This window comes from Tribolium madens, unplaced genomic scaffold (genome assembly GCF_015345945.1).
Source record: "Tribolium madens isolate multiple individuals breed KSU strain unplaced genomic scaffold, Tmad_KSU_1.1 Scaffold_97;HRSCAF=244;Tcas5.2_LG3a, whole genome shotgun sequence".
NCBI lineage: Eukaryota > Metazoa > Arthropoda > Insecta > Coleoptera > Tenebrionidae > Tribolium > Tribolium madens.
In genome coordinates this window covers 1,337,377-1,349,700 of record NW_025401069.1, presented here as the reverse complement: position 1 = coordinate 1,349,700, position 12,324 = coordinate 1,337,377, and the positions used below count along the sequence as shown (strand labels likewise).

Sequence of the window (12,324 nt, the reverse complement as noted above, 5' to 3'; positions counted from 1 at the left end):
CTGCTTTCATCCTGAAAACTCTGCACCAAATGAGAGTAAATGTGGCCAAATTAGAATTCTCTGAGTAGCTGTTGATCCTCAACAATGTCATCTTTATGATAATTACTGTGGCCAAATCTCTAATTAATTTAATTAGGAAATCCAAACATTAAAGGCAGATCATTATTTTCGGAAATTATTAACGCAACGTTCGCTGCTTAAAGCATTAATTAATCAAATTAATAAAAATTAAAAGATGCTTTTTCCGAACTTAATCATCTGATAAAAATCACAGCGTGAAATATGATTAAAAAGCTTTTCTCGGTTGCAATTTTTTCAAGAAATTAGTAAGTCAACAGATTTTTTTCCTTTGTAAAGATTGAAATAAGTGATAATGAGAAAAATCACAATAATAATTGAAAAAAATCGAGAGTCGTTTCAGGAAATCCTAAAATTTGTCAGAATTTGGCGAGCTTTGCGAAAAAAGTCGATGAAAGCAGGTATTACCGGTATTTGTCAATGTGCTTTTGTGGTGTTTAAAAAACTTTTTCTCCTGTCATGAGCTTTCGAAGCGCTGAAGTGAAGCAAACCCCAAGTTTATGAGTTCGACGATTACGTTGTTCTTACGGGGAAAATAAACAGTGACGTAGAGAGCTTTAATGAAAACCCATTTGTTCGCTGTCTGTTTAAGATACGTTTACACCGTCAATTTTTACGCTCGCGATTTATCCGAACTTGATAACGTTTTATCAAATTCTTCAAAGATAAGCTTTTTTAACCTATTAATTATAACTTTGCAATTTTTGTTCGGAATTTAATTTGAATGTAAGATGAGGGTTCAAAGGAAGAAGAAACTTGAAAGTCGATATACCTGTTGTGAAATTTTTAGAGAAAATTTAATATTCAGATGCATTTTTATTTAATATTGCCTTGTATCTGAGCTTGAAAAATTAATTCTATTCTATTAAAAAAATATACTTCGTTAATTAGTAAACTAAAATCAAAAAAATTAATGTTTCACTGCCCTTTCAAATCAAATTTTTATACTACAAAAGCTCGACGATTAAAATATACAGATATATTGGAAAAGTGTTTTCTAATTTCTGACAAGCTAAAATCAGTGATTGAACAAATATTTTATCACGTGTGTTTCAATATACAGGGTGTGTCAGAACTCGCGCCCTAGAGAAAAATGTCAAGTAAGACAGGAACATGAAAAAAATTCATTGTCAAAAAATGTTTACATTTATTTTTTGACATTTGACATTTTTTAACGATATTGATGATCTTGTATATGTTTTTTTATAATTATTTAGTAAAGGTACAAAAATTTATCCAATAAGTAGCAAAAAAACTTGGAAAATTATTTTTCCAACAGACATAACAAGTCAAAGTGCAAAATTTTAATTCTCATAAGTTCGAAATTTTTATAAATAGGATTTTTTTAAGTTTTTTTTTCATGTTCTTGCTTTACATTTTTCTTTGGGGCGTGAGTTCTAGCGCATCATAGGATTCGTATACAGATACGAACTCAAAAATTACGACAAATCTATTAAAACCAAGTGAACAACATTGTACAGATTGCCTCAACCAAACTGTCTACATTTTTGTTATAATTATACATTATCTAAATTACAAAATTTTCAAATCACCAACTTTATTAATTACTTGTATCTAATCAAAAAATTATTCACGAAAACAAACCGATGCTTAAATTAGTGTTATTTGTTGGATTGGTAGAAACTCGATTAAAAATCTTGTTGTAATTATATTTGTAGGTCGAGCAAGTCGGCAACATTTTAAGTTTTAATTTGAAAAGTTAGTATTCGGTTTGAAATTTAGCTTTCAATATTTGATCAAAGAAACCACTTGCTTTCCACGAATCCCGGCATTCGATTGTAATTTCGCAAAATGATAAAACAGAATTCGATAAACCTAATAATAAATAAATTTGCACTCGCAACTTTTTACAATTCGATAAATTTACAAAATTGGCAATCGTCTGGATTTAAACAGGTGTTAAAAAATAAATTTCAACGTTGATTTATGTCATGGCTTACACTTTTATAATTTAAAAATTCCTCCCTTGCAAGTACATATTTTAAAATTTACGTCGGTTAATATTTACCCAGTGGGTAATACTTGAGCACGTTTACAATAAATTGCCAGTAAAACTAAAATATAGAGGCATTTATTCCTAAAACTCTCGTATTGACTGCAACATATTTATTCACAAGTCAGGTGAAAATTCCAAACGTCAATTTATTTTGACCTGATAAAGAGCGAAAGGCAAAGGAAACGGAAACAAGCCGTCGCGAGGCGCTTAGAAGACTTAAATGATATCAAAAGGACTTCAACTCTTTCCATACATGACCGAATTTCGTTCCTGGAAATTAGAACACGAGAACGAAAAATACAAGAAATTTTGCGACTTTGCGGGATTTGTTTCGAAGGAGATATTTCATAAATTTTGAGACGTTGCGCTCCCATAGGACGTGAACAATGTCTTTTCGATGGAAAGCAATAAAACAAATGGTTTCCGCATGTCAACTTCGAGCCTACACAAACATCTATAAAGAGAGATATATTCATATTTAACAGGCAGATTATCGGAAGAAAGGCTCTCCAATCGGGGTTTAGAGCCCTCGTTAAATTTTTATAAGACAAAAATAGCGCCCCTGAAGGTTTTATCATTATAATATAGAGCCCAAATGCGCGAATTTGGAACGTTTAATATAGCTCTTTAAAAATACCAATATACAGGCTGATTCACTAGTAAGGTATGTTTTTAAATGTAATACAATGTATTTTTATAAAATTACAAGTGTAAATAAAATTTTTATAAATTAAATTTTACGAAGTCGATTGGTTACTCGCTCACAGCTCCTTACAGTGCATTAACAGCTTAGTGTATTTTATATTTTAAATGTTGGTGACAATGCCGTTGAAGGTAAAATACTTTCAATAAACTTACAAATTTCCTGAATTTTCGGTAGCAAACCTGAAAAAAATCTTAACTCATTTTCAGATTACACACAATAACAAAACAAAAACAATTCGAGTTGAATTTTCACAGTAACTCCAACTGATGCAAAATTCCCTAAATTTAAAAATGTTTCTTTTTTTCAGTAAAAAAAGTACAAAATGGAAAAAATAGTATAAAACACTTTTTAGAAAAGGCCCTTGTTTTGTTTTGTTTCTTTAATTCTTTTGTAGAATTTTGATCAATCGGTCCGAGAAAACGGTTTGATTGATTGATCTAAAAATGTACAAGGCTATTAGGGGTACATTAAGCTGTAAAAAACCTGAAAACATTAGTTTCCCCAATAATATTTGTAAATTCGCGATAGATTTACTAAAACAAAGAAATAAGTTACTTTTTTCTCTTTTCTTCAATGTTGAGAGTAATAGTTATGTGTGTTACGAGGGAGAAGAGTGTATCTTTTTCTCCCATAGGTGGAAAATACACTTTCCTCCAGTGTAATACATATAAGTTTTCCCACAATGTAGCAGGAACAACTTCAAAAGTAACAATTTTTCTTGATATCCAACTTTGGTCATTAAATCTAGCAGTATATTTCTTTGGGAGAGGCTACATTTTTACCTCTCTTGGAGGTTACATATATTTTTAATGTTGTTTTGACAGATGAGGGAAGTAAAATGTTTACCTCCCTTGGAGGTAATTGGCTACTTTCCTTTCTGAATTTATGGTGGAAAATTACTTTTTATTAGGACTGAAGACATTTTTTTTTCAAAAAATCGTAAAAGAATTTTATACGGAATTTATTCTGCTTTTTAAAACTACCCTTACATTCTCTGTGCGGTCATTGGTTGCTGAGATATTGATGATCAAAGACAAGAAGATCCTTTTTCATTAAAAGTCAGATATTTCAGCGACAAATTGACGTAAAGAAAATATAAAAAAGCAAATTAAATCTGAATGAACAAGCTGTCTGACCCATGCATTGGTTCAACTAACAAAATCCAAAAAAACCCAAAAACTTACACAATTATTTATTTCTCGCATCACATACGACCATTTTTCATTGAGATACAGCCTTTAAAAATCATCAAAAAATTTAGGAAATTTTTTTGTTCCTTTAATTTTTAGAGTAGTGTATTTTCCTTATACGTACTCTGGGGCACTACCCAATGACTCCTTTTCAAGAAGGTATGCGATGTTCCGGACACCCTGTATATGCTGTTACTTAGAATTAGAACCTTAGATAACAAAAACAAATCACAATATATCACACGGCAGGAGAGTCTTTTTTATTACTGCTATACAAAATTTAACTTTTTTGTTTTTAGAATTTTAGAAAAAAATGCCATTAACTTGACAACGCAAAATTTGTTTTTATACAGCATTTAGCACAGTAAATAATGTGTAGAAAAAAAATATATTCGATAATACAGATTTGACAACTACCTATAAATTATCCTGTATACAAAGTTACTTTGAAATAAACGACATTAAATAAAGCCATACATATTAAAGCTACTAGGTAAAAGTTATGAAAAATAAGCATTTGTAAAAATAGACTAATCGTTGATGTGAAATGAAAAATTCAGGCCGGAACGATGCCAATCCATGGGCGCCGAACGAGGCTGGAAAAAAGAAAATTTAAAATTTTCAATCTGATACTGAAATTAATATCACTCTGTATACTAAAAGACAACATCATCACAAAAATTAAATTTTTAAATGTTTGTCAACTGGTAGATTGTTAATAACCTCGAACAAAAGAAAATTAATAGTTGGTCACGTGTCATAGACAGGATAATAAACCCCGTTCCAATTGATTAAAATTCACTTTTCTATTGTTGCCGTCGTATTGTATGTGACACGTTTTTATTAATTACTTCGCTTCAAACGAAATAATTAAATTATTTATCTCGGTCAAAGAGCAAAACGAGTCTTTCTATCACCCTTCAGCGAATCGTCTCTCGCCTCGAGGTGAATTCGTCAGAGACTTATCGAAGCAAACAAATTGTTCCAGGTTGGGCAATAGCGGCAGAAGAGCGTGATTGGAAGTATAGATTATCGATTTATTATGTGAAACCCCAAGACTCGGGTACGTTCACTTGCGCCACTCCTAGAGGAATCACCAACAGTCTCACTTTACAAGTCGCAGGTGAGAAATTTATTTTTGGCCCAGAAAAATAATTGTTCAATAAAATTTCATAAACAGTTTGAAAGTTGGCAACATTGAACAAAACATGTCGGAATAACCAAAAAGATGTCGGAATAACCAAAAACTTGAGAAAATTGTCAAAATTGACAATTGGCTATAAAATTGTGACATTTGAATTTGACGACAGTCAATGTAGCCAACTTAATTTCGAAGTCACAGACAAGTAGCCCGGTCAAATTATACAAAAATACGGCGATCGGTGGAAAAAAATCCTAGAGAGTTGGAATTTTTTTAAACGCTTTCTTTATTCTTGGGTAGACATATATCAAAAGTCCCCAAAGGTGGTGGGCAAGCTCGAGGAGGGGGAGAGGGCTAAAGGTGTCTTTTTTTGTTTTTTTGCTTATATCTCGAAAACTATTACTCCTAACGGTTTTTGCCTGCTTATCAAAATTAAAGCCTAAAAAATTTCCTACAAGAATGGCCCTTTGCATTTTTGTTGTAGGACTAACTGTAAGCGAGTTATAGGGCTGACAAAAAACATCATTTAAAAAAATGTGCTTAATCCGCATTTAAAACAGAATTAATCTTGTGATTTCATTAGAGAGTCTATAAAGTTTTCCGAGTCGTCCTCATATGCTGCATCTTTGTCTTCAACTTAAACATTGAAAACCGAATTACAGTCTTGTTCAGTACAAAATTAATAAATAGATGATTTAATATCGATGATTTGAATAAAGCTTACAGTAAATTGAATGTACTTATTGGATCCAACAGTTTATTAAAAGGTGTCACGAGGGTCTATCAAGTCTTCCGAGCCATCTTTATATGCTGAACTAGCATTTGCCTGCGACTTTGTCCGCGTGTATTTCTGATATAAAATGGGAGAAAGCCCGTTCACAAAACCATTCCATAGGCTTAGGTACTCTACAAAGCTAGATAATTACCTATGTATACGATTCAGTTATAGTAGTCCCGTTCTTCGCATGGGCTATGTTTATGGATAAATATTAAATGTTGATTTTCATAAAGTGTCGTCTCAGTGCACTTCTGCACTCTCAAAATTCTAAATTTCATGTTTCTAATTTTGTTTTTAAGCGTTTAAACTCTATTTTATTTCAATAAAATTTGATAAGTGCATTTCTACACTCTCTAAGGATCATATTTTCTAAATTTAATGTGTTTATATCCCTTTATATGTGTACATCGTTTTATTCCCTTAAAAACCAATTTTCGAAAAATCTGACTTTAGTGCCCCTTTGCACCTCTGAAGAAGTTCATGTTTATATCTTTGTTTAAACATTTACACGCCATTTAACCCCCTTACAGATTGATTCTCTCTTTCATCAAAAATTTTCATTTATATTTCCGTTTAAATGTTTACACTCGAGTCACCTTTCAGGCAGACCAACTTAGTTGGGGAACGCTCTACACATATAAATACTTACCATATACTAATGAAATGTGTTTCAAAGGATTTTTAATGCAGTTTTATGTAGACTCCAAACTTTTGAAACCTACAGTTAGTCCTACGACAAAAATGAATAGGACAATTTTTGTAGGAAATTTTGATGCAGAAATAGACTTCTACAGAAAATTCTGTATAAATTACATAAACGATGAGTTTGTATTTATAGACCCTCGTGACTCCCCCTTCCTTTAATGAAGTATTGGACCCAGTAAATTCAATTTACTGTCAGTTTTTTTTTTAATTACAAGACTAATTCTGTTTTAAATGCAGATAAAGCACATTTTTTTAAATGATGTTTTTTTTCTGCCCTACGGTTAGTCCTACAACAAATATGCAAAGGACCGTTTTGTAGGAAATTTTGTAAGCTTTAATTTTGATAAAAAGATAAAAACCTATAGGAGTCATAATTTCCGAGATATAAGCAAAAAACCAAAAAAAGACACCTTTAAGCCCCTACTCCTCCTCGAGTTCGCCCCCCACCTTCGGGGACTTTTGATATATGTCTATCCAAGTGTAACTCTCTAGGATTTTTTTTCCACCGATTTGTCTAATTTAACTGAGCTAAAGAATTTTCAAGTTAAGCTAATTTTTGTTTGTTTGAATAGCTGTGCATTGCGACCCCATCTCCGTGTCGGGCCCCCACCTTACCATCCGCGTCGAAGGAACTCGTCTCGGCCATACCGCCATCTTCCAATGTCCGATGGGATTCAAAGTTAATGGTGCGGCTAATCTCACCTGTCAGGCTTCGGGTGAGTCGTGTTTGACAAGCACTACTTATGGTTTCAATCTGCCACGAACGAGGATTTCGCGGGTCTCGTGAGAGGATTCTGCCATGTCCGCAATGTCGGTTTCGACCCTCGATTGGCAGTGAAATAATATTCTCGGAGAATTTAGATTTGCTCACGGAATTATTTGTCCAAAAACCGCTTTAGTAATTTTGAATTTATTGCTTTTATTTGGGCGGTTACTAACAAAATCTCCGACATTACAATCTCTGCCACCCTACGTAATAAACTGAAACGGCGAAACATTTATTTCTTTATGCCATTTTATGTTTAATGCTATATATTTTTTATGTTTATATTTATTCTTTTTTCTTAGTACTCCTAAAATGACACATATAAAAAGTTTTATTTTTTGTGAGGATGAGTTTACGCAACTTGTCTAAATGTCGGGGTTACAAAACAATTTTCTTTGTTTTAAAATCTAATTAAATGGTGGTGTTACATTGATCATTCGAACGTTTAATTATAAAATTCATTGTTGTAATTATCATAAAATGAGCAATTTGGGTTTATGGGTCAGATAATTGACAAGAAACACTCTTGCTATGAATAAGTGTACAATAATTGGCATAAACGATGATTTTCAAATTAAAATCTAAATTAAAATTAACTAAGTGACATTAGAAATGTAGTAACAGATAGAGATGTAAATACGAGAAGAAGTATCGAATAACTTTAAAAAATCCAATAACAAAAACGAAAAAATTATGAAAAGATTAAAAGTTATAAAATTGTGCCAAATTAACGTTTTTCGTACTACTGAAGGGCCAGATTGAAGGGAAGGCGATTTTTTTATTTATCAGGACATGTTCCTGAAAAATGGTAAAAAACTTTGGTTAACTTCAGTTCGAAAATAAGTTCAAAATATAGTTTTCGGGCGTAAAATTGCGTGTTGGATTCTATAATAAGACCGGTTAAAATACTCTACGACGAGTGGCTTTCATAATATTGAGTTTCAAGGTGTCAACCTTGAAATATCGCGGTCTTTCAGGCACCCAGAAATCACTCAAATATTCCGGAACTGACGATATGTAACGTAAAATCCGGGGAACTCACCAGCGCAAACCGTTTCCAACTGGGGAGCTTCGAGTTATTTTTTGTTATTCAAAAACACAAACTGTAATATACAGGCTGTCCTGAAAAAAACGTTAAAAGATTTTGAGGAGTGATTTAATAAATCAGTATATAAAAAAAGTTCTTATGACCTTCCTTCCTAAAGGAGCTAATTAATAATTAAAAGTAAATTAATAATTCCATGCTATACACTGGCGGACGATTTGTCATTCGACTGACATAAAAATGTAATACGGGCCTCAGGCAACTAACTTTACTTTCGGTTTTGTAATTGTTAACCTGATAGCTAGAGAAAAAAATGACAACAAATCAAAATAAATTATTGAACTTATATGAAAACACGTATTGCTAGCATTATTGTTTCGGAAAATCGACGCCAAAAATAAATTTCAAGTAAAACTTTCAAATTTTAGTTTCAAAAGTCAATCATAATGACAATAAAGCGTGGCTCACATTGACATTTTTTGAACTGAGATAAATTTGATGTCCAAAATTTCGTGTCCGCCACCGAAAAACTCATTACGTGTATTGTTTTTCAGAATTAAAATCGGTGCACTGTTTTAGAAAACTCCATTTTTCTCAAAAACTGCGTCGTATAAAAATATCACTAAAAACATTTTTAAATCAGCAAATCAAAATTGTTGGGCTTGACAACTGTAATTGACATTTTTACACATTTTTGACAGCTGCGGTATCTGATTTTTACAAGATATTCGTGCTCGAAGTGCTGTAAAATAATAAGAAAATTTTAGGTTTTCAGTGATTCCGAAAAAAAAGATACTTTATGGTGAATAAAGTCCATTAATGCTGAGAGAAGTTACTGCGCAAATTTATCTATTTAGTATTAAAAAATACACAAAATTATTTCCTTTTCGGCAAGATTCTGTTTTTCGCCATCTCGTGCTGACAATAGTAGACGCATAGACCCGTCATGTGTTGACAAATCGAAATTTAAATTAATCGAAGATGCGTCTTTGGCTAAAAAGTTTTGTACAGTTGCGGAATCAAAATTTTACATTAACAACCGGATTTTTTATTCTTGTCATATTTATGTCATTTTGACTTACCCATTTACTTTCAAAAATAGCGTCACCGACAGAAAAGTTTAATTGTCAAATGTCAGTCATGATGACAGTAAAAGTTAGTTTACAGTGAACTTTTTGAAGTGACAGAAAAATGCTGCCCGAAATTTTAATTCCGCAACTCTCAGTTTTGCTTCGAGCATCAATATTAAAACTTCACGCTGTAAAATTGTACCTACCGCACGTGTAATGTAAATAACTACCGTGCGATCAAAAAAAAATAGAATAGGCGTCGATTAAATTCTACAGTTGGCAACACATTGCCTGAGAATCTGGGCTGGAAATTTTCTACACAAACTGAAAGTGAAAATGACCATTCACCGTTTTCGTCTTGTACAGCAATAAAAATTTTCGGCTCTAAAGTGAACATTATTTCACTCAAAAGGAATAAAACGCAAACTTGTCAAAGTTTCCGCTGACATTTGATGTCAAAAATCAAGATTGCCATCTGACGGACTTTAATCATCGCCTACTCTAATTATTTTTTTTTTGATCGCACGGTATTTCCAAAGCAATTTTTTTTGCCTAATTTACGTTAACCACAGTATGCCCGCTAAGTCTACACAATTTTGATCGCAACCACAAAAATTACTTCAGGTTAATTCCTGAGATAATGAAAAAAAGACCTTTTGGCATTTTCAGAAGGTTCTTGCTCTCTTTGAATTCATTTCCGGACATAGAAACATTTTTTCTTTTAATCTAAATAATAACCCCTCAAAAGCTTTTAACGTTTTCACCAGACACTTTGTGTCTTCATTTTTCGAAAAATAATTTAAAAAAGCAGTTTACCGTGAGGTTTCAAGAAAAACGTTTAAAATTTTGAAAAAACGTATGTTTCACTTTATTCAAGCGACGATTGCGAGAAAACTATCAGAATTAGCGGTATAGGTTTCAAGCCGATATCTCAAAATTAATTTTTCAACTTTCAAACGGCAAGAGTTATCGCTAACTTCCATTATGATCAGCGTCGTTACTTTTTTGCACTCTTATTAGTGAATGAAACATTTGCCGACCAAGATTGAGAAAAAACGGTTTTACCACTTTTTTGTCGACTCAGCTTCAGAAATTCTAAAAATTAGATTGCGAGGTACAGAAATATTTGTTAATTCTTTGCTCTATTTAGTTACATAACAGAATTTCACAAAAGCATTCCATCCACTTTCCTCATAAAACTCTTCCCCCCCCCCCTTCTTTGTAACTTTTGTCTGAACTTATCTCTCCCGTTGCATTTTACCCTCAGATGCACGTTTTGCATACAAAAGAATATATCTCATAATCAAGCTTCAACTTTACAACCAGAGTACATCAACATCTCGCTCGAAATCGCAACTATCTAAACCCCAGAAACGTGACTAAGTTCGCAGACAGCCCCTTTGTTTATATTAAAACCAGAATTTTTCAATTTAAAAATATTCTAATCAGGCAAATGGTCAGCCCCCGTACCGACATGCGAGCTCGTCAAATGCGAGTCTTTGGACACCCCCGGCGGTCTCTACGAGCCCCATTTACACCTGGAGGAACACAACAATAGTTACGGGGGCCGCGCGGTCTTCAGCTGCGCATGGGGCTATCGTCTCATGGGGCCCCCTGGCATCGAATGCGAGCTGAACGGCAACTGGTCGGGGCCCCTACCCAAATGCATCCGTGAGTATTTCTATCATAACACAGGGCGACAAAAAAAGTCATGTTGTGACAACTTGACAAATTATATATCTTTTTGTTCGTCTCAGTGAGACAAATCAAATGCACTAAAAAAATTTCAAAAAGTCCACACACTTTGAACTAATTAACTTTTTTCTGATTCAAATGAATTTAAAATACTTTAATTTTAAAAAATCATTACTCCAGGGCCGCCACAAGCGGGGGTGCAAGGCGTGCGACGCACGCGGGCGCCAGAGTTAAGGGGGCGCCAAAACGGTAACAACATTTAATAAAAAAAGACATTTTGAATTTCGCAGTGAACAAAAAAAACTGCAAGAGAAATTAAACCAAATAAAAAAAAAAAACAAAACGTTATGTGATAAAGCTAGTCATGTGGCCGTTTCCTGTTATAGAAGAGTTCGAACACTGTAAGATGTACAGTCGAACAAAATGAAAATGACGCCTCAATAAACCAGCCCCTGCTGGATGCCGACCGCAAGCAGGCAGGGTCGTAAATTATCGGATTGCAAACTTGACGTGGTTTCAAGATAAATTCCTTTAGGAGCCGGTTACAGAAAGCGAAATGAGAATTTAGTTCACAATTATTAAACTAATTCGGATTAAGTTGACGTTTATTTTGCATTGACAAAAGTCAAGTTAAATAAAAATGTAATTTTTTTAAGGAAAAATTTAACAAACTATTTCTTAAAGAAAATTATGCATTAATTAAACATTGACGAAAAAACAAATCATTATTTAATATTGTACACCGTGAGCAATTCAAACGGCTTGTTGGATTTAAATGATTCAAGGTGTTCATCTTACAATTTTCGAATTCTAATAAAGCTATTGCGCCGCCAAGTTCACTAAATCTGGACTACTAAATAAAACAAATTGTATATCGTTTCCTAGAATTTTTGGGTTAAAAAATACACATACTAAGGTGGCATCCAATTTCCTATTTCCTTTCATTAGTTTGCCTTATTACTTAATGGATTTGTGCTTAGTGGTAGTCGAAAATTTGTTTTTAAATTAATGATTTTTGTGGAAGTATTACAATTAAACAAATATCTTGGTACCATTTTTAAAAATTTTTAATCCTATTTTAGTTACACATTTAGATGAAAGCTTCGAAAATGTAATGAATGAACCAAACAAAA

General features: G+C 32.9%; 1 protein-coding gene across 1 annotated transcript in view; it reads left to right on the top strand.

Moving 5' to 3' along the window:
- LOC123014281 (locomotion-related protein Hikaru genki) overlaps positions 1 to 12,324 on the top strand; it is an 86,679-nt gene that overhangs the window by 71,173 nt on the left and 3,182 nt on the right. Inside the window, exons 6-8 of the mRNA XM_044413312.1 lie at positions 4,980 to 5,114; positions 7,188 to 7,331; positions 10,946 to 11,167. Of these exons, the coding sequence (XP_044269247.1) occupies positions 4,980 to 5,114; positions 7,188 to 7,331; positions 10,946 to 11,167 (501 nt within the window). The remainder of the gene's footprint in view (positions 1 to 4,979; positions 5,115 to 7,187; positions 7,332 to 10,945; positions 11,168 to 12,324) is intronic.